Source organism: Sinohyriopsis cumingii, chromosome 4 (assembly GCF_028554795.1).
Source record: "Sinohyriopsis cumingii isolate HCF-2022 chromosome 4, ASM2855479v2, whole genome shotgun sequence".
NCBI classification, from domain to species: domain Eukaryota; kingdom Metazoa; phylum Mollusca; class Bivalvia; order Unionida; family Unionidae; genus Sinohyriopsis; species Sinohyriopsis cumingii.
This window is the reverse complement of record NC_142964.1, coordinates 135,109,716-135,133,306: the sequence shown is the minus strand read 5'-3', so window position 1 is coordinate 135,133,306 and position 23,591 is coordinate 135,109,716. Positions and strand designations below refer to the sequence as shown.

Here is a 23,591-nt window from a genome sequence, read left to right as displayed (position 1 = left end):
CATCGCCATTTTTTTTTCCCATTGCAAATTAATTTTATCAGATGTTTTGTTTTTCTACCCAAGATCTCTGGCGCCGGGGCAAACAACAAGTTTATCCCCCTCCCCGTTAATACGCTACAGTACACAATAAATGAGTACTTTCGGTCGTATAGAACTTTACGTTGCAAAACATTCACAGAGACAGTAAATTCAATTTCCACACGCAATGTGAAGATGCATAAAGTAATTTCCTATAAATGAGCGAAAATAAATATATTGCGCCTCCATTATAACCTACACTCACGATAGATAATAGTGTTCATTGATCGTCCGCGGCACAGCGTGAAACAGAGTCGAACTGATGCAAATTATAGCTGAGTTGGTCAAAGATATGTTTGGGGGAAAATCACAGTATAGGGCTAAACTGTTCCTGTGGCTCATATGTAGAGCACAGTCTTTGCAAATCATAATAGAAAATCTATGATTGTTGCCTATGGCATGTAGAGCAAGACATATATTATTGTTAACTATGGCATGTAGAGCACAGCCTTTACGAATCATAATGGGAAATATATGATTGTGCCTATGGCATGTAGAGCACAGACGTTGCGAATCATAACAGGAAATATATGATTGTTGCCTATGGCATGTGGAGCACAGCCTTTACGAATCATAACAGGAAATATGATTGTTGCATATGGCATGTAGAGCACATACTTTGCGAATCATAACAGGAAATATATGATTGTTGCCTATGGCATATAGAGCACAGCCTTTACGAATCATAATAGGAAATATATGATTGTTGCCTATGGCATGTAGAGCACAGCCTTTACGAATCATAACAGGAAATATATGATTGTTGCCTATGGCATGTAGAGCACATACTTTGCGAATCATAACAGGAAATATATGATTGTTGTCTATGGCATATAGAGCACAGCCTTTACGAATCATAATAGGAAATCTATGATTGCTGTCTATGACATGTGGAGCAAGAAATCTATGATTATTGATCAAAGTAGGAGTAAAGTCACTCTACTGGCGAGGATACAAATTCAACTGGAAAACGTTAACTTTTGGCTGTTTTACTTTATCCTGTAGAAATGGGAAATTATATTATAATCTTGGGACTCATTGAGATAGAAGTATCAATTATCCAATTTATAATTTAAGTGGTAATCTATTAATTTGATAGACATAATGCATTTTGTTTATGGTTATTACAGTGTTCGAAATGAACTGAGAAACAATATATTCTTCTACAACAATTAAACTACGTATTAAATGTTGACGTTCTTTTACAACTGAAATATGTATGTTTATATAACAAAAAATGTGCGTATTTACCATGCTTATGTCGATCACACAAAAGCTATTTGAATTGTAGCTATTCAGCTTTGTTAGGATCTTTATGATGAAGTCCTTCATAGAGGTTTTGTTTCATACACAGCACCGGTCTGTTCAAGGCATTGCAAAGAGGTACCTTGGATAAATTCAATATTAGTATCAAAGATGGCGACAGAACAGGAAATTTCACGGCATGCCAGCAGCATATTTCTTGCTTCCTTTCTTCTTTTTCCCTTTTTTTCACGTAAAGTAAACTGCATACGCACAATGAAGATATATCTTTATAGGTCCTAGTGAATATGATTTTATATAAGTACAAAGTAAAAAAAAATAACACTAGATCCATAAATTAATAACGTCCTAAACATTAACAAAGTATCATGACTTAAGGTGGCCCAGTAAAATCAACCGATGCAGATATTATACAGTAGGTACAAAGACATGTTGATGCTCAGATATGCCAGACTAAAGATGATAATAATGTTGAAGATATTAAAGCATGATAGAAAAATTAAAGAATGCGTTAACAAATATTGAGCAACTGGTTGTAAAAGTGCTGACACATTTTCAGAATAACCAAACTATAATGATAAGGACAGAAATATAATTCACGATGCATAATAGCTATTTAAGCAGGGATTCAATACATTATATAATGTTATATATATATACATAAGTTATTTAGTTACAGGTATCTTGTTATTTTATTAGATACAGAGCCAACCCGTGTATGGTACTATATTGAATAATATATTGGCTGATTGGCTGAAAAAAATTACCGGAAGTAATTAGCATGATTTTTCCAGAAAGCGTGTATGATATATATATATATATATATATATATATATATATATATATATATATATATATATATATATATATATATATATATATATATATATATATATATATATATTTTATGCTATAGTGGGCGATCTGTGGAAACCGAATCGCTTGTTTGCACCCATTTAGGATTAACTTTTGCTAGCTGCTTTATTAATTGTCCCTTGAATTTAAAACGGTATACAAACCTAATTATCCTTTGAACTTTTACTTCTTTTTATCATAACATAATTTATGCACTATGAAATCCATGCTGAATTATATATAATATTCACCGTTCTTTGGTATTATTGCAATTTATTCATCCCGATTATTTTTCTTGTTATGATGAACAAATGACTGTCATATCAGACACTATATTTATAATAAAATTGCATCCATTTGGGGTATTTGTATTTTAAATTGTATTCTTTATGTCTGCAACGCTAAGAGATCGTGATCGGGCACTTTTTGGCCTGTTATTGTACCTCTGGTAACCAATGACAGACAATGTGTCCCTGCCTGTCACAGTTGGCACGATTTCTCTCTCACATGTTTAACCTACATGTGTTGAGTCGAAGATGTCTTTTATCTTCCCCGTGAACATCATTTGTCTTTTTCGCTCTTAATACTGTATACACTATGCTTTCAATTTCACTCAGCACTTTTAATATACTTCGATACAGTATGTTCCACTGTAAAATATTGCCTTATATTTATTGTGGATTTTCTTACGTTAAATGAATACAAACCCTACATGAAATGTGCTTTCATTGTCCAAGAGTTTCATTTGTTGGTTATATTTGTAGTCCAATGTTACTTTCTAAATTACAGAACAATTAAAGTTTGAAAGAATGTTTCCATTTTTATGTATAATCGGATATATATATATATATATATATATATATATATATATATATATATATATATATATATATATATATATATATGTATGTATGTATGTATGTATGTATGTATGTATGTATGTATGTATGTATGCATGCATGTATGTATGTATGTATGTATGTATGTATCGAGTTACCTATACAATTGCACAACATTTTGTGTTCTGACAGTTTTGTGGGTGCACTTCTTTACATGTGTGTTTCTTATACTAATCTAGACAGAATCTATTCCAACATAACGATAATCCCTTATTTATATTCACTAAGATCGCCAAATATGATTAATATGATAGCATGTCTTTGTAATTGTATTCCAATTATTCTAACGAGATTGATGTAGTTTCTTTCAGCTGTACTCCCGGTGCATGTTGTACTATTGGTGCATGTTGTACTATTTGTGCACGTTGTACTATTGGTGCACGCTGTACTATTGGTGTACGTTGTACTATTGGTGCATGTTGTACTATCGGTGCACGTTGCCCATGGTGCGCTTACCATTGACACAAATATATACTGTTATTTCCCTTCCAATATTTGATGTAAAAAAATTGTGATGTATGTAAATTCTTCATAACTTTTAATATCCTCAAGTTTCTTTTACCCGACATCTATAAAATCAATGACTATATATCTAAATTGTATTTTTTGGGTCAATCATTATGATTACTTGCTTCATTTATCACTAATTCCACGGCATAGGAGACATATAACGTGTTTCCTACATGATCGCATGGCATCTCAACAGCAAAATATCACAGCGAATAAAATACAACTACTGTCTTTTGTTTTTATATGGATTTAAGGTTTTTGTTCTTCATTAAGTTAATATGTTTGATTCTATGTGTAACAAATGTAAATATTCAACTTTTACTCCTTGTTGAGTCGGTCATTTCATAGGTATAACTGTTGAGTAGGTCATTTCATAGGTATAACTGTTGAGTTGGTCGTTCCATATGTATAACTCATTTTGATTTAATTAACTAGATATATTTCAATATATGTGAATTTCGGTTCGAACGTATAAGTCAAAACTTACATCCTATTTCAGGAACTGTTTGTTATATCTTTATATTTAGTATAACCGTGACAACGTGTGCCCACACAACGATGACGTATCCTCGTTGTATGGACACAAGTTGTCACGGTCTAATAAATACGCTATACGTTGTCTTTCATTGTGCTGAAACGCGTCATCGTTGTATGAGCACAAGTCTTAATGGTCCAATGAATTCAGAAATACGTCACCGTGTTATGCATAGTTTAGCAAAAAAATACGCACGCAGTTCACATTTTTCTCTATTGATTTATTCTTTACATAATTTCCAGTTTCATATTGAACACAAAATGTAGCTTCACCCTAATTATAGTTGTAATTAGCAAAGTTAATTCAGTCGTTGTCATTTAATACTTGGTCTAGAGTTTTGGAAGGCAATCTGCTGCTAGAAAGGAGGAATATTATCAGTGATATATATTAATACAAAGTAAAAGAAAGGAAGTAAGGAAAATTTCATGTCATACTAAAATGGCAGTTGACTTAAAACAGAGAAAATTACTAATCTGAATAATGGGAACTTAGCATTTTCTCCATCATCTTCACTAATGTTTAGCGAATAGCTTCCCTATATGTTTATCTTTTATCTGTGATACAACAAACAGTTACTTTCTCGAGCACGATTTCCATAATTATGAAATCGAAAGCCATTAGAACTCAATAAAACACACATTCGTTGCTAAAAAAAGAAATTAGATGTGATGGAACTTTATCAGAAACGGGCTTGATTTAGATGCCATGATGATCACGTAAGTACAAAACAGTTCCTTGCATATAAATGAGAGATCGGTGAGTAAATTGTCTCTCTCAATTTGTGATTAGATGGAACCAGACAGATCTATTCTGGTCGTTGCAGTTCACTTCTGATAGTATCCTTTGCTTCCGGCACTGTCTCCTAATAAACTATATTATCTCCCACAAGGAATAATGACATGAATTAGAGGAGCTAGTAGCAGGCCTCTTTCTGACATACTCACACTCTCATGCATCCTCAGGTATTCGTTTTCACGTTTGCCGCTGATTAAATATTAAGTCATGAATGAATATTTTCTGTGCAATTCATGACTCTTTTAACTTAAATAAAGCTTTTGAGGTAAAATGAAAAAAGCTGGTTTCAGTTTGTTTGGGGTTTTTTTTGGGGGGGGGGGGGAGGGGAGAGAGAGAGAGCTTGTCTAAGTAGATCGAGGCAAACTAACATAAAGATAATTTAGTGCTAGCACATCTATAATAAGGCATTATTTAAAAAATACTTTCATTAATTAATCCCTTTTTCTAAAAAATTGAAGGTAATTACAATATTCTTCTGTCATTGAGACATGCACATTGTATGCAGTTTATGACGTACAAATATGTTCACCATCAACAACAAACTAGTAAGCAGAAATAAATACACTTCCTTTCAAAGTATTCAATGGAGGAGGGATGGGTGGACGGGAGCTAACAATACATTGCATAGCATCTTGTTAACGGAATATGCAATCAAGAGACATTGTAGAAAGAGAATTGGTCAATATATTGAGAAAAAATAAAATTTGGTTTCACTTATTTGTCGCAAAATACGTTGATCTCTTGGCAAATTACGGCAAATGAAACTCAAAGGACATTCTTCTTGAAATCAAGCAAAGGTATATATATATATATATATATATATATATATATATATATATATATATATATATATATATATATATATATATATATATATATATAATCAAGATAAGTTAGCTGTTATTCATTTACGTCTATTTCTTCATTGTATTCATAATTTATTAAATCATCTTTTTTTCTTCTTGTGACATAGACCACCAGCTTAGACGAAAAAGATCGTAAAACCACGAAAGATAATAATTCTAGGGTTAACACTCTGACTTTTTAATTGTGGTAGATTTTGATAGACAATGAGCAATATTGTGTAGGATATTAATGTTATTATTTATTCTTTGCATAAAGTTACAAATGTTTATGTAATTTGCGTTACACTGAACATAGGAAAGTAAAAAGGCGTTTCTCAAATTATCATTAATAAGGCATTCCACAGCAAAGTGAAAATCGGCTTTTATATCTGCACAAAATGCCACAGTCTTCCAACATAGGGGATATTTTTGAACCAACCTATATTTACCATTATAGGAATGGTTCCATTTCTGAACTTACGTAATAAGCGTGCGAAGAATTTAGGTAACATATAGAGTTCCAATCACTATATTTAAGAAGGTTATTGCAAATAATCCACCTTTAAAGTTTCCCAGATAATTTCGGATCTTATTATAGAATCACCATTTACCCATTGATTGAAATATCTAGACAGCGTTTTTAAAGTATAATGAAAAAGAGGTTCTCATCATCCTTCCCTTGATTAACGTTTAACTCAGTATGAAAACAGCATATTCTTAGCTTCATTTACCCAAGAATTACAATGTTCACTCCAATGCAAATTTAGGTTATAACTTTGTTTTAGGAATCTATCGTCTGTCATCTTTAATAACTTGAACCAGTACTTAAAAAGTCGACAATATCTTGCTAATTGCGTTGACATTATACTTAACTCATCAGAGATAAGAGCATTTGGAGTGTTTTATAATGTCAATAATACATTTACAGAATGACGTATATACAGCTTCATTGTCATTTGCTTTGTACACACTTGAATTTCTGACTCATAATTAAATATTGCCGCTGATTTTGTATCAAATATTTAAAATAGAGTTTCAGAAGAAATTTACAAACCCAAGTAAATCTAGACCTCAAAATGTACAAGTTTCTTGCTGCTTATGCTGCTAGGGTTTTTTTAAAAAAAGAATTCTTTGTTTTTGTTTTCTTTACAATATATCACGAGTTTTTAGAAGAGAATACACAACCGCGATGTTTAAAATAAGTTACCATCTCTACCCGACAATCATCAAAATACTAAGATTAATTAATGAAGACGTGTATATGAGGGAGTTTTAAATGTAGATATAATTATACACAGATTAATTAATGAAGACGTGTACTTGAGAGAGTTTTAAATGTAGATATAATTATACACAGATTAATTAATGAAGACGTGTAATTGAGGGAGTTTTAAATGTAGATATAATTATACACAGATTAATTAATGAAGACGTGTAATTGAGGGAGTTTTAAATGTAGATATAATTATACACAGATTAATTAATGAAGACGTGTAATTGAGGGAGTTTTAAATGTAGATATAATTATACACAGATTAATTAATGAAGACGTGTACTTGAGAGAGTTTTAAATGTAGATATAATTATACACATATTAATTAATGAAGACGTGTATTTGAGAGAGTTTTAAAGGTATATATAATTATACTAAAGATAAAGATGTTGATGACATGCGTGTCTTATTCACTTTAATTGCAGTTCATGGTGTGTGTGCGTGAGGTAAGGAGTATCGACTAATACGATTGTTCAATATTTAAAATAACCATGTCGAAGTATTAGGAAATATAATTCGTCCCAGACAGCAATTTGTGTATACTGGAACTAAACCCAGACACGCCATTTTGTTGCTGTCCATAAGAATAGTCACACCGAATATCGTTCTCTAAGGAACACTTCTATTCTTCCAGGGAAGGATACGATGAAAGGTTATTGTACACAGAAAACTATGCACCACGGATCCATCCCATGTTATCTTGCACCCCATGTCAGATAGCTATGGGTAGCATCGTTAACACAGGAGCAAATAAATGTAAAATGATGTCCACTATTCTTCTGAAAATAAATGCCATGGTTTCTTTTCAAAAAGATTGACGACGATGAAGATGGCAACAATATCCACGAGGAAGACGATAATGCGATGTATTAGATTATCTGCTAAAGTGAACATAGTTCACTTAGTTGACATTTCTAGTGGTTCTTAAAAATCTTTATACAATTCTGATTTATGGGTCAATCGATTTTCTTTTTCTGTATTTCATAGATCGACACAGATTTCATTCTCCCGCTTGATTTAAAATATAGAAGGTCAATTTTTTTACCATTGAGTTGTCAGCAAAAGAAAATAGGTTGTAAACTGTATGCAAACAAGAATCTAGTCTGAGACCTTACAAAATTTATTCCAGGGAACTAAGTACGAACACAGTTTTGTATATCACATGATATATATTTGAGATCCGATTGTTTAATTCCAGGAAATTAGTTTTGGGTAGTATGCTTTCCCTCACTCCGTAATACTGTATTTATTAGCTACCGTCAGAAAATGAATCAAGCACGATAGTAACGATAACTGCTACTATGGGTGTAAATCAATAGTTTTTACTGCATCACACAAAAGCTTTACGATGGTTCTGTGTACACATTTATCCACGGCAGACTGGTCTATGCAGTTTTGCAGTTGGACTCGACTTATTCGGGATTATAGACGGTACCCGAACAGATGCACACACGTGGATTCCATCCCATTAAAATAAGATGTTATTGAGGTTGTAGAATAACATGACAATCTAGACATTATTAAACAGGGTTTGACCTGGCTATTTTTGGTACACTATGCATTTTGAATATTTAGTTAGAACGAAGGATGGCATGAAACCTTGCCTTTTTCAAAAAAAATTATGACCGTATAAATACAAAATGGCAACCAATCTGGGCAAATAATAAAATTAAGCGGTTTGTTTTCATAAGCATATATATGCTTACAGATCATACAAGGATATTATTTCAAGTTTGGCGGAAAATGATCACAAACATCTTTAATCGCTGACCTGTGTTGCTTGCAAAGTTTGTTAACAGTATAGGTAAAATGCATTAATAATGATAGCATGACTATATATATATATATATATATATATATATATATATATATATATATATATATATATATATATATATATATAGTCATGCTATCATTATTAATGCATTATATATATATATATATATATATATATATATATATATATATATATATATATATATATATATATATATATATATATATATATATATACATATATATATATATATATATACATATATATATATACATATATATATATATATATACATATATATATATACATATATATATATATATATATATATATATATATATATATATATATATATATATATATATATATATATATATATATATATATATATATATATATATATATATATATATATATATATATATATATATATATATATCGTGTGTGTGTTTAACTCTTGTTTGGGACTATAGATTGTCAGTCATTGTAAACAACATATTACAACGATTTTTCCCATATTTGAAGAGTATCCTCAAGATAAATGTCATGCATGTTTGCATACATCTGAGTTCCTGACTATGATTTTCGCTTAGCAAATTTTATGGTCTAACTGATTTTCATCACGTTGTTTGCTACAATTAATGTAAATAGAGACTGCCACTGGAAATAACAGTAGGCGAGGGTATTATGACGTGTCATAAGTCAGGTGACAGTCTGTGTATAAAGAAGACTAAGTAAATAGTTATCAGTTGTGGAATGACTTTTAGCTCTGTTCAGATCAAATTTGAGAGAAATTCTTTTTTCACTGATTCATTGGAATTAGAAAGTGCTCATCTGACATTTTGGTCTAAAACATTGTTTTCTGATTATTATGAATTCATTCAAAATCATTATGGCTTATGTCATCGTGCAACATCCTGATTGTTGGTATATCTGCGCATACCGGGTTGGAATTCATTCGAAACACCACTGGAATTCGTTCAGAACGCTCTATACTTTAGGACTTGTGATAGAACTATATATTTTTGGGGATCTAATTCACAATGCGGTAAGTTTATCTTATATTTTAACTGCGCAACTTATACATACATACATACATACATACATACATACATACATACATACATACATACATACATACATACATACATACATACATACATACATACATACATATATACATACATACATACAAGAATCTCCAGTATCAGAAGGAAACATTCCTTTTGGAAAATGAAGTCAGAGACCATGTCATAATTTACTTTGCAATATTAATAAAAATAGTATGACTTGACATCAATGTAAGTACAAAGTTCATTTTATTCTCACGGGTTCCAAGGAACTCAAATACATATATAAAGCAAAGTATTAAGTATTGTCAGAGTTGGGGCCCCGAGAGGCCGAGTGGTCTAAAGCACTCTCTGTTAAGGATCACTGCCATCTCACCTCGGTCTGCGTGGGTTCCAATCTCGGGTTCGGCCTAAGTGGGTATGTGAGAAAGCTTGCCGGTAGCTTCTCGTGGGTCGGTGATTCTTTCTGTGTTTTCCCGGGTTCTTCCTCCAACATTAATTCTGGCCGCCATGTATAGCCTATCTTGTGCTGAAAAATGGCGTTAAACCCCACAACAACAACAACAACAACGACAATAACAACGACAACGATAACTGTCAGATTTATCGGACTTGAAATTTACAGTAATAATATTTCTTGTTAACGCGATATATATAACGCTTCGGTAGCTATATAAATTCAAAGCCATATGATGCATGACACTTTCTTAACCATGAAGGGAAAATAACATTCTAAATGCTGCCAATCCTATATGTAATATTAGCGAAGTTTCTGTATAGTGTGTGGTACTGTTTTGGTCGTCGAATTTCTCTCCGTTCTACACTATATGTCTTTTTTGGAAACCAATGGTATTTGAACCTCATTTTTTTATTGCTGAGGATGTTACATTTTATCAGCACAGTTTGATTTTAAAATATAAATGAACATTAATATTCATAAATTGACTCTAAATACCAACGATATGTTTACTAACGTTTTAAGATATTTTCAGTTTCAGATTTTCCATTGATTGGCGAACAAGAAGCTTCGTTGTTATGGAATAAAAATATTCGTTTTCTGTTGTGTTGTATAACCTGAAAACCTGATTTATGGGAAATCTTGTTGAAGTGACATCTTTCTCGACGTTTAAAGATTCAACACGTGGATAAACCTCCTTTTTTTTTTTTTTTACAGTAATATGTTTCGTGAACAGCATGTTCTTGCAGCAATGAAATTTTTATATTTATCCCAGTAGGAATGTGAAGCAATCATAAAATGTCTACAATCATTTTGCCTTTTTGACGGCCTAGCTTGCATTCAAGTGAATCAGTCATGGAGTTGCATACTCGCTGAACCTCTAGTTATGTTGATTCTAATTAAAATGTATTTATTTAGTTACAAAAGTGGCAAGGTATAATGTATTTATTTAGTTACAAAAGTGGCAAGGTATAATGTATTTATTTAGTTACAAAAGTGGCTAGGTATAATGTATTTATTTAGTTACAAAAGTGGCAAGTTATAATGCATTTTTAAGTGAGCTACCTTTTTACCAGAGCACATTATACTTCTCTATTTCAGAAACATGTCCGTAAAAGGCATATTTCTGGTGGCGCTATGTCTCGGAGTCACTCTGGGAGCGCCATCCACAAAGGTTCCAGAGGAGAGTAAGATAGATTTCCTGATGCCCGATGTACAGCCAAAAGTGGTGAGTAGTGTTTGAATAGAGGATTATTTGGAACGTCAGAGCCTTTAGTAAAGAATTGAAATATGTATAGTTTTGAAAGAGATCTATTACAAATATGGTCGATGATATGGAAATATTTGTGAAGTGTAATATATTTATTTGGGTGCCAAATTTAGACATCTTCATTCGATTCATAACAGCCATGGGTCTGAAATCAGTTATTTCACATCTAGACCGAGGAAGAAAAACAATACAGAACACACTGCGTGAGTTGGGCTTGAGGTAGTTGTTTCTGCAATATTTCTAACGATCAAAGACAACACTAGCTGCTACTGAAGGCACGCTCGTGCTAAAAAAATTGTCCTATACTCAGAATAAAGACAACACAATCTTGCGACTCTAACTTTTCACTTGTGTGTGTTTTCGTACTTTACAGTGGACGAGATATCACCGTGCTACGACTCTATGGTCATAAACTAAGTAACAGAAATAAGTAAAACCATAATGTTTTTCAAAACTTAAGAAATGATTTAATTATAAAAATTATAAATTAAAATGTTGGAGGAACTTTACTATTATGAAGTGAATCTAGAATAATCGTGATGATCCGAATAATCGTGATAATCCGAATAATCGTGATAATCAGAATAATCATGATAATCCGAATAATCGTGATAATCCGAATAATCGTGATAAAGGTATATTAAAGTCCAGAAGAATGAAAATATCCGTACAAGTTTCAGAACCGGAAATGTACTGGTGCCAATAATCGTTACGTTGTCAAAATGACGTTGTTCAGAACTCCTTTGAATAATTCACAGTAGTTACACAATACTATTATAGTCCAACGAGAGCTTTCTGTTTCGACTGAATAATCCAAATAAATGTTTTTCTTTTCAATAACATCTCAATACAACCTCATATACGTCTGCAGACTTGATGTTACAACAAGAACACAACTAATAAGAATAAGAAAACTGCCCAGTCTGAGGTACGTGTATACAGGTGAAAAGCTTAAGCACGCATATAATCACTACTGCTACTCGACAAATCTCAAATTATTAACATCGTAATGGAACTCACGTGATTTAACCCATCCAGTAGGAACTAATTTCATTCCTCAAAGATAACACCTGTCCGACCTGTTATTATTAGTAACCGTCTACACATATGTAGGCATCTCTTTATAGATCCTGTGCAATTTTACATAGTTTAACATCTTTAAATAGACCCTATTCACGTACACCAAATCGAGCTATAGATAATCAATACAAGTTACAGTCATGAATAAAATTTACAAACTTTATAGATATACATAACACTCTGCAAATCCAAACCTCACATTGGTGTCTAAAACCACGTTATAAGATTAAAAAAACCTAATATATAGAATCGGTCCTATCTCTAATCAATAAAAACATATAGGTGAGAATATCTCCCAGTAACACGTATTTTAAGAATTGTTACAAAACTAATCCATGTTTCAATAAAATTCCCTGAATTCGATTCAGCATGATGTGTATACCTAGCAATTTACTAAGCAGTCGGTTTGAGAAATTCCTTCCTAACACGTATTCCCTGTAGTAAAAAAAACAAAAAGACCATCGATCACTAAACTCTTGTCAAAACTTTAAAAGGAAACGTAAATACAAAAAGCTCATACACTAGGTTTGTTACAATATGAATATACAAACAAACTAGTAATGAAAAATTTCTAGTTTCGTTGAAGACAACACAGTTTTAAGCAGACAGTTGTTCGTACTGAGCAATATATCTTTAATTCAATGCGCATACTGCCCCCCCCCCCCCCGAGATATGTATCATTTTTTAATGTTCCTTTAATATTGCATTTTAGTTTTCCATTCCTCTGGAGATGTCATCGAGTATGTATGTGATATGTGATGACCATCCATCACGACACGTCATTACAGATTTATAATATAGCAGCATGGCATCAAACTATAACTAAGTGGATTTTAGATTTTTATTCTGAATTTGTATTTCTTCAAATTTCAGGCCGATACTTACCTCTGTATATCTATGAAAACGAACACAACACCAACATATATCGGTAAATATACTTGCTGTCTGTCTATCTGTCTTAGGACCTAATTACTTTAAAATTATATTACCGAATCTTAATTGAGTAATTTTAATTTCAAACATAGCTACTTGGAGCCTGGTAAATCACAGTGAGTTTTGATGATAAAACTGAACATGTACTGTCGTGGTAATATCAAAATTGTACTTACGTTGATCCTTAATTCATTTCTAACTCAGTATTGTTAATGCCGGTAGTAATTACACCACGAATCAATTTCAACAATTGCTTTATAATAACACTATGGTTAACAGCTTTTTACCATTGCCTTTGTCATGCTTGTTCCAAAATTTACGACAGTTCTGGGGGCCCATTGGTTGGCGAGAACAAAGACACATAATCTAATTGGACTATAAATGAAACATAACAAAAGTTATACTTTCTATGCCAACAATGCTCATTCAGAGTTCATCACATTTCATTGACTGTGTTTCTTCAGATCAGGAATGTTAACCTTTATCTTATCAAAAGCCTAATGTAGGAAAGATGTCGGTTTTTTTATTTTTTGCAAATATATGAAAATAGCAACTGGAACAATTCTCATCTGTCTCAAGGCCAGCGAACACTAATTATATAATTTTGCTAGCGACGAAATGCTAGTCTAGTAGCAAGAACCTGTTGTAAGATGACAAGCTGAGTGGAAAAGAGCTCAAAGTAAAATATTAAATTCCACAAAAGTTCCAGATAATGTTTATTTTAAATCAGCAGCATTATTAGCTTATCCAGATAAGACGTTGACCAATCAATAGCTCATACGGATAAGTTGACCAATCAGTAGCTCATACGGATAAGAAGTTGATCAATCAGTAGCTCATACAGATAGTAAGCTGACCAATCAGTAGCTCATACAAATAAGTTGACCAATCAGTAGCTCATAAAGATAAGAAGCTGACCAATCAGTAGCTCATAAAGATAAGTTGACTAATCAGTAGCTCATACATATAAGAAGTTGACCAATCAAAGCGGCTTTCCGGAACAATCAATCTGTCCAGCGCATGGCCTTCTTAATGTTTTAAGCCATTACATTTTAATTGGATGTACCAACAACAAACAACAATAATTTGCACTGCATACAATGTATACGGTCTCCTCATATTTCAGTTGGGTTTGCGCCACACGCCAACATGGAGATCGCTCACCACATTCTTTTGTATGGTTGCAAGGAACCGGGGAGTGAGAAGCAGCCTTGGTAATGATAATAAACAGTTTTCGTTTTCCCATCTAGGTCCAATTCAAGAAGGATATTGTTTGAATTCTAGTAAAATTTCGTGTTAGTATAAATTCGTGTGTGTGTGTGTGTGTGTGTGCGTGCGTGCGCGCGCGTGTGTGTGTGTGTGTGAAAAAAACTTTAGTTAAAAAAAACCGAAATTTTTATTCGTACTTTTTATTTTTTTATTCGTTATTCAATAGTTAGGATTGTATAAAGTAGCCGCTTTCATTATTACCCGGCCTAGGACTTCTGGATTGGCTTTGAAGAAGATATATCATAGCAATGTTACATTTATTTGCAACGTCAAACGTTAGTTATATACAATAAGCCAATAATATGTTAATATAAAAAAGATAACACAAAAGATTATAACTTTCAAGCATAATAATAAGAAAGTCATAGTCGTGTTAACATAGAATAAAAACTGCCACATCGAAATTCATGTACAGTCCAGTTTCATGAGGATAAAGACATACAAATTCAAACAAACATCTGGAAAAACGGCAATTGTATACAAGGTATATATGCAACATTAAGTCCAAAAACGAAACACGACGAATACTATTAACGAACAACAAAAACATGCGCAAAAAAGGGAGCGTATGCACTTTCTGGAGGGATTCTACATTGGGACGGCTATGGAAGATAAAGTCCAAGGAGAAATGGAACTACACTGTATCTAAATGTGACCAGTCATCACCGAATCTGGAAGTGATTAATATTCTTTCCTTTTTAGAGACAGAAGGACGATGTCTACATAGTAACTTACAAGTTTGGTATAATGAGATTTGTTTTATAGATCGAGATCTTTACGATTTCTGAATCAAACCAACTGGTATTTTAATTGTAGCAATGACATTGCAGGTAGTTCCAATTGAATATAACCAACTAGTATTTTAATTGTAGCAATGGCATTGCAGGTAGTTCCAATTGAATACAACCAAATGGTATTTCAATTGTAGCAATGACATTGCAGGTAGTTCCAATTGAATACAACCAACTTGTATCCCCACCGTATCCATAGCACAGTATGCAGCTTGAACTGAACGCGACCAACATTTATCTCCATTGTATCGATGACTCTAAAGGTAGCTCGAACAATACAATGTTTATTCTGAGCTCAGTATCTGTCTGAAACTATATTAATCTGTGAGATCAACAAAGCTCAGGCATAACTTTCTCTTACATAAGTCTTAAAATTAGGTCTAGACTTATGACATGTTATTGGCCAATTTTAAGCAAGACGTATATTTCAACCAATAAGATTTTCTAGTCTTAAATGAAGACCTTAGTTCTGTTAATGAAATCCAGGCGACAAAAAGGATCAGAAATTCAAATAATTATGATTGTTCATTTTGACTTTTTGTACATTATTTTCTTTTGCACAAGAGTAAAATATTGTGTGAAAATTTCCCAGAGCATTCTGCAATTACTTTTATTTTCTTGCAATTCCGTTTCCAAATATACACCTGAAGTTTGCATACAGAGTTAAAGAAGGCATCTCTAAAAAGAAACAATGGAAAAAGTGAGTAGAACGATACAATGTGGCGTAAGATACAAGACTACACCTGAACTCCGAGGGAATGGAAGGTTGATTTTGTATTCCACACATAAGGAAAGCGATCAGGGCATGATAAAATAATGAAGTTAGGAATAGATAACCACTTGGCTTTACTTTGTAGTGTTTGCGTAAATCATCAATCAGGAACCCGCTTGAGAAAGCAAACATCCTGAACAAAATATGTCGGAATTTATTATATGGTACACCGATTTGAATACGGTCTCTTGTGTGGGTTAGTGTAACTAGCTGCAATATTTCATTCCGTTAGCAACGATTACATTGATTTAGATCTTGTCTGATTCAGTTCCTGGTTTCATGAAGTACCATTATTGACACTCCCATGCTAGGAAAACCAATCACATCACTTTATTTGTTCCGTAGTGATCTCATAATACACGAGATAACTAAGCTTCTAACATATAGTTTTTAATTACGGAATTCTCCCCAAGGCCCTTTAGGAAATTGAATAAACTATTTCCCATGTGCTTTCTCTCTGACTGATCCGATAAGATTCTTTCACGCGATTAAATATTCGGGCTTTGTTGGCCTACAACAACACTGCAATTTGTGTAAGACTTCAATATTCTGTACTGCCCGAAATCCAGAAAGAAAAAAGAATCCAATACGGCCTAATAAAGTTCGAGTTGGAAATTTGGATTTTGTTTTTTTTTTGAAGATAATCATGGATGGTACGGCGATGGCCAAACCCACGTTTTCGGCCCATATATATATATATATATATATATATATATATATATATATATATATATATATATATATATATATATATATATATATAACAGTGTGTAATTTTGCAAAAATGTCCTTGACTTATCGTATACGTTTGATTTCCCTGTATTGCTGTTGTTTCTATTATTACATGTACATCTTGATTAGGCCATCTTGTTGCAACAAAAAGTACTTGTTTTACAAGGGGAAGTGAACAATTATTTATCGCCCGTTACTCGCCCATGTGGTTATTATTATTATTATTATTATTATTATTATTATTATTATTGTAGTTTGGTTTCTGTCGGATGATATTTGTATTCTTTCGACATCATATCATTTCGAGGTATCATAAAAGTACTTTTTTCAATTAAAATGAAATGGTTGTTTATATATTAATTGTCAAATAATACAAATAATATATCAGCCACAATGGCATCAACATCTATTTCAATTAACCTCTGTACCATACCAGATGATAGAAATAATGTATAATACATAATGACATTGCAATGTCATGATAATGTATCATCCACAATGACATTGCCATGTCATGATAATGTATCATCCACAATGACATTGCCATGTACTTCTAAAAACCTCTGCGCAATCGATTATAAGGCGACTGTGCGTACATAGATTTAAAGTGCATGCAATGTTTGATGTGAGAAGTGCATGCATGTTAGTAAAAACTAGGAATAAAAGAACAGAAAATAAAAATGTTTTTTAAAAGAATACTGTGACTGAGTTGTATATGTCTATCTAAAATTCAGTTAAAAGGCCTGTTAATATTAGAATGAGGGGTTTAACTTTTTGTTTATCGTACAAACATTTCAATGGTGCATAAGTTGAATATCCCATAAGAGCTGGAATGTATTTTATACTAAAGAAGAACCATTCTGGAAGTGGATTGAGGGGGGGCAGAACAAAGCCCTCCCTTACACAAGGCCACAATAACATTATGCGTTCATCGCCCACGGGCAGGGATTGAGATCGGGGTGGGGACATGATATACTTTTTAAAAAGGGTTGTACCACCACGGTGTCCAATTATTTACTGCAGTAATGTTAAACTCATACTCATATTCATGTGGTAGTTATTTGCTACCTGTGCATAACAGTTCTTGACAAACGTAGCTTACTTACTCTCACATGTTAATTAGTATGCAAACTAATCCTTGTAGAGGCAGAGCCACCGTCGGATTACTATACACAAACAAATCCATGTAAAGGCAGATGTAATTAAAACCTCCAGCCATCAAACTTAATTACGCAAACAAATTCATGTAAAGGCATGTGCAATTCACACATCTAGCACTGGGACTTCTTTGTATTTCAATTTCGAGGTGATAAAACGGAGATAATCATTGACAAATACCCCATACAAGTTGTATGTGTGTGGTTTGGATTTTTAACGTAGATTTAAGAAGTGAAGAGAATGCCACCAAATGATGAATCGCCAATCTAATACCAAAAGCACACATACGGATATGTAACTTTGAAATAGTTGTGGCATTCTCTTTAGACAAATGCTGCTGTCCATTATGGCTTAATTGTTTCAAACCAGGGCGGTCTTTTGCACATGTTCCTCCTGTATAATAATTGTGCCGACTTATGTAGGTATTAGCTTTGAAGACAATATTTCGCTGAGATTTCAAAAACTACCTACCGTAATATAAGAAGCTGTCTTAAGCTATGCGATACGTATCTTTTTTAAGATTATTAAACTATAATAATACTGAACTCTAGTGACTGAACACCATTTTGCCTTTTCTCAATTTGTCACATAACGATATATCTTGTCTAGGAACTGCGGCGAGATGGCGCATATGTCATCCGAATACAACACGGGCCCAGTGTGCCGAAGTGGCGCTCAGATCCTGTACGCATGGGCAATGGATGCCCCTAGCCTCAAACTGCCAGAAGGTAGGGTCACTTTTGTTGTCTACCTGGTTATGTTGAATACAATAACTCTCCTGTCTTTTCATTTCAAATGCTTACAACGTGAACACATCGTAGTTTTTGAAGCACGCGTCGATGATGTACAAGAACTGTTTATGTGCCTTATAGCAATACAAACATTAGTTACAACATTATTGCTAAAGAAAGTGTCATGTGATCTTGTTGTTGACAGTAATATGTCCTATTAACCTTTCATACAATATCAAATTAGTCTTAGACGATAAATACAAATTGTTATAACCCTTTATGCTCATCTTTGTTGTTGTTACAACATTATATGTTCACTTTCGTACAGAATTATCTTTCACACTCATACATGAAATTGTCATATATTGTACTTTTGTCGGTACAGGGAATTTTAAGAATACATTGGTTTTAGAAGGCAAGTTGGCTGAGGCTGTGCGTGTTCTCGTATCTGAAGTTAGGATTTTAAAACCAAATATTAAGCCAGTTTTACAAACATAATGAAACTAACGCTAAACTTACTGGATTCCAAAATTCTACATTTTGTCACGCTCTGATTCACAAGAGATTGTTATGTTTGATTGACGGATGCATAATCTTTGACCAATCAGATTTCAGAACGTTGAGTTTAGTCTGAGTGTGATGATCATACCACCATGTAACGCCTACATGCATTTCTTTCTTTACAAACTATAACATAGAATTCGCAGCGATGGCCATATTTAATACAGTGGCTACATAACTAATGTATGCAATCCGTTGTTTATTTTGCAAAAGAAGCATTTTTAATTAGTGATGGAATTATAGCAAGACTGCCAATCGTATTGGGAATATATGTTTCCCTCTTTTCATTTAATCATTGAAAACATATAGATTTACTTTGATTTTCCTAATTCTCAAGGTGAAATTGGCAAGTACCAAGCAAGGTGTCTAGTCGTGCTTGTCCTTAACTGATATCATGTAAGACTGAAAGCTTCATTTTCATAAAGGAAACCTACTTCGCAACAAATACCCTACAATTAAATAAAGAAAAAAGATCATGTTCTGGAAGAATTATGCAGCCAATCGTCTTATTTTCAAATAAACCAATTTTAAATTTTAATGGATTAATTGACCCATTTTCTAAATTGTATTCTAAATTACACAAATGTAAGATTCAATTTATCGCATGATGAACGAAAGGTACTACTTTTATTTTACCATACTGCATATAATATAGTGAACTGGTGTTGAAATATATTCGGATGCCTCTGTCGAGCTCGAATAAGCGTTACACGAGTATGGCGTTACAATACAATATCGAGTTCGAATAAGCGTTACACGAGTATGGCGTTACAATACAATATCGAGCTCGAATAAGCGTTACACGAGTATGGCGTTACAATACAATATCGAGCTCGAATAAGCGTTACACGAGTATGGCGTTAGATTTAATGGCCTAAGATTTATTGGTGCGATTCATGGTCCAAGTCAGACACATGAGAGTCCTTAGACACCATAATAGTGATGCAAACTCGTGAGTCCTTAGACACCATAATATTGATGCAAACTCGTGTGACGTTGAATATTCTTCAAATTATACTTGTAATGTAGTAAATGTTTGCAACGATGAAAATATGATTTTGATGAAGTTCGTGTTACAAACAGTTTTATCTTGTGAGTGAAGCTGACATCATAGGTGTAGGACATATGGACCTTTTGTTCCTTTCCATGCATATGCTGTCTTGTCAGTTTAGACACCTTGCTGTATTATGTGGAGCATTCTTTGTCCAGGATCTGCAGCAACAAACCAGTCTTCATCGTTATATGCATACAGCAAATAACACATACAGCTGACGGTTATATACATTGGGTAAGCAGCATAGACCGCTAGCAGTTTTATGCAGCAGCATGGAGGGTGAACAGAGCACTTTCTTGAAGGGTCTAAAATTGAAATAAACCCTTGTAAAAAAAAGAGACGATTAAATAACGTAAATAACGCTAAAATTAAGCCTTCCATTCGCCAGTGGAAGCTTCTTTAACTGGGTAAGTTCTTTTGTTTTCATGTACTGAAATATAAATGTGTACTCGTATGTTACGAAATTGGACTAACTCTGTGGTCGCACCCTCCCTGCTTCTGTAATTAGGTCATTAATATATCAATCTCTCAACCAAAGATTGTATCGAGACTTATACGATATCGTGATCGAGGATCATGTAAATGTATCGTGATAAATCTGTGTAGGGTAGTATGAGCTTTTGAAAAGAAGTTTTTAAACTTAATCATGTCCATGTCCCCACTACACCAAGTCTGATGAATATTTCGCAGAGTATGTGTATCGACTCCATTAAATACAACTAATACATTACAGTTGTCTCTGATCACTTTAGGTATTTGTGTATATCGCTGAGCAACATGAATCACATCAGTATTTTTATGTCAACCTCGAGGAAATATCCGAGCTGGATTTTATTGTTTGTCCAGCATCACATCATCGTATAAAACTAAATTATTAATAAATCCATCAAGGTTGTCTACGGATGGTGCTTCATCAATATCAGTTATAATATTAATAATTTCATCGCCATCTTCGTCCAACAATTTTGCATTTTCGTTAAAATCTTTAAGTACATCGTAGCATCGCTGATCATCAACTGAGGGAGCTACTAAATATAACTTATCCCCCTTAAGTCATCTCATTATCAAATTAAGTAATAACTGCGTTTTACTGGACCCAGACGGACCTAGTATTATCATTCTGATGGAATTCGGTAATGCCGAAATATGTTTTACTAGCTCTTTTTTTCGTGTCGCTGAGAAATCAATGACATCCATGTTATATAAATTAAATAAATTATGTGGATCTATATTGTGTTCGATGTAAAGCATTTACATCCACGCGTGGACTAGCGACAATAATAACAAAAAATAAAAAGCGTGCACTTACAGGTAAATGTGTAAAAGGTGGTACAAAAAATATATATTTATTTCTACCAGTAATTTTACTAGCGGTGGTGATATCGCTACTTCATTAGGAAAATTACCAGGAATTCCAAGGGCAGAATACCCAGGAGGGAAACACCTTCCTGGATATAATTATTCCGGTCTTGGTACCAGACTTGATATCCGACATGATGAGCGAGATCCACCAAGACCTGGTGAATATCCAATAAACACTATTGATTGAGCATGTCATATTCATGATATAGCTTATAAAAGTAAAGATTTACAATAAAGACATATTGCAGATGTGAAGTTGATTCATGCACTAAATTCCATATTTAAAAAATTTTTAAAAGAATAATTATCTAATTGGTTGATAAGATCTGCGATGAAAGGTAAATTAGTATTCAGAGCTGGTAATTAATCAAACGATTATTGAAATAATGGAATCGATTTATTATTGCCCAATAGGATATTGGAAAGGTAGAGCAGCGATTAGTAAACTCGCTGATGCAGCAAATGTTACTCGTTCTTTTGTTGCAGCGTGGTTGGCACGACATGCAATATGGCAGATTTAACTACCACCATCTAAACGAATTCAGTACGCACAGTTTGAAGTCAGCGCTCCTAATGAAGTTCATCAAGCAGATATTTTATTTTTACCACATGATACTATTAAAATTGGAAGACCTCAATCAACATACAAATACTTGTTAACTGTCGTCGACGTTGCAAGTAGGTATAAATATACAGAGCCGTTATCAACTAAAACAGCAATTGAAGTTTCTTCTGCGTCTGAGCGAATTGATCAACGAGTACCCTTTCGATGGCCACATTTACTACAGGTTGATCCTTGCAAACAATTTCTAGGTACCGTACCATCTGTGATGAAAAAACAACGTCAAAGTCAGAAGAGGACATATAAATCTTTAATAGGAGTAGTTGAATCTAATCTGTGTAAGAATGTTTGGATTTTGCAGAAATGTTAGAAAGGTTATACTTGTCGCTAAACACACCGTGGTACTTGTTAGGAAAGCCACCGACAATGATACAATATGGCGTGATGCAGTCGTTGGTGCTGGTAAAGAAACACTAACAAAACTATCGCTGTGGATGCCAGTAATGATTTCATCGCTTGCTTAAGAACAGCGATTACTTTCTTTTATGGTAACTCATTATTATCACGGTTGACAATGGGCACAGATATTATTCAATCACAGTCAATCTTGTTGTGATGCATTTGATCGCAGTTATCAAAAAGATCTTGAAAAATCTAGTCAGGCTCAATAAGGATATATTTTATATACATTTACACCGCGAGTACCTCCTGGATATTTGATTGTACAAGAACCTATTAATCCTGTTTATCTACGGTGTCATAATAATTTATTGTCAAGAATACATTTCAAGCTTACTGACCAATCCGGACACTTTATTGATTTACGTTAAGATTTTTTAATATAAATTTATATGTAAAATCATAGATTCCTAACTTTTAATATATAATGTACCAACATATGAGATTTTTCGTACACGACAAAGACGTACTTGAAAACGCAGTCAGAACAAAGACCCAGT

At 33.2% G+C, this 23,591-nt stretch overlaps 1 protein-coding gene across 1 annotated transcript in view; it reads left to right on the top strand.

The window, feature by feature from the left end:
- Positions 1–23,591, top strand: part of LOC149802134 (putative peptidylglycine alpha-hydroxylating monooxygenase 1) — a 71,556-nt gene that overhangs the window by 15,886 nt on the left and 32,079 nt on the right. Inside the window, exons 2-5 of the mRNA XM_089956538.1 lie at positions 11,459–11,585; positions 13,581–13,635; positions 14,767–14,854; positions 18,972–19,090. Coding sequence (XP_089812664.1) covers positions 11,463–11,585; positions 13,581–13,635; positions 14,767–14,854; positions 18,972–19,090 — 385 coding nt within the window. The 5' untranslated portion in view covers positions 11,459–11,462. The remainder of the gene's footprint in view (positions 1–11,458; positions 11,586–13,580; positions 13,636–14,766; positions 14,855–18,971; positions 19,091–23,591) is intronic.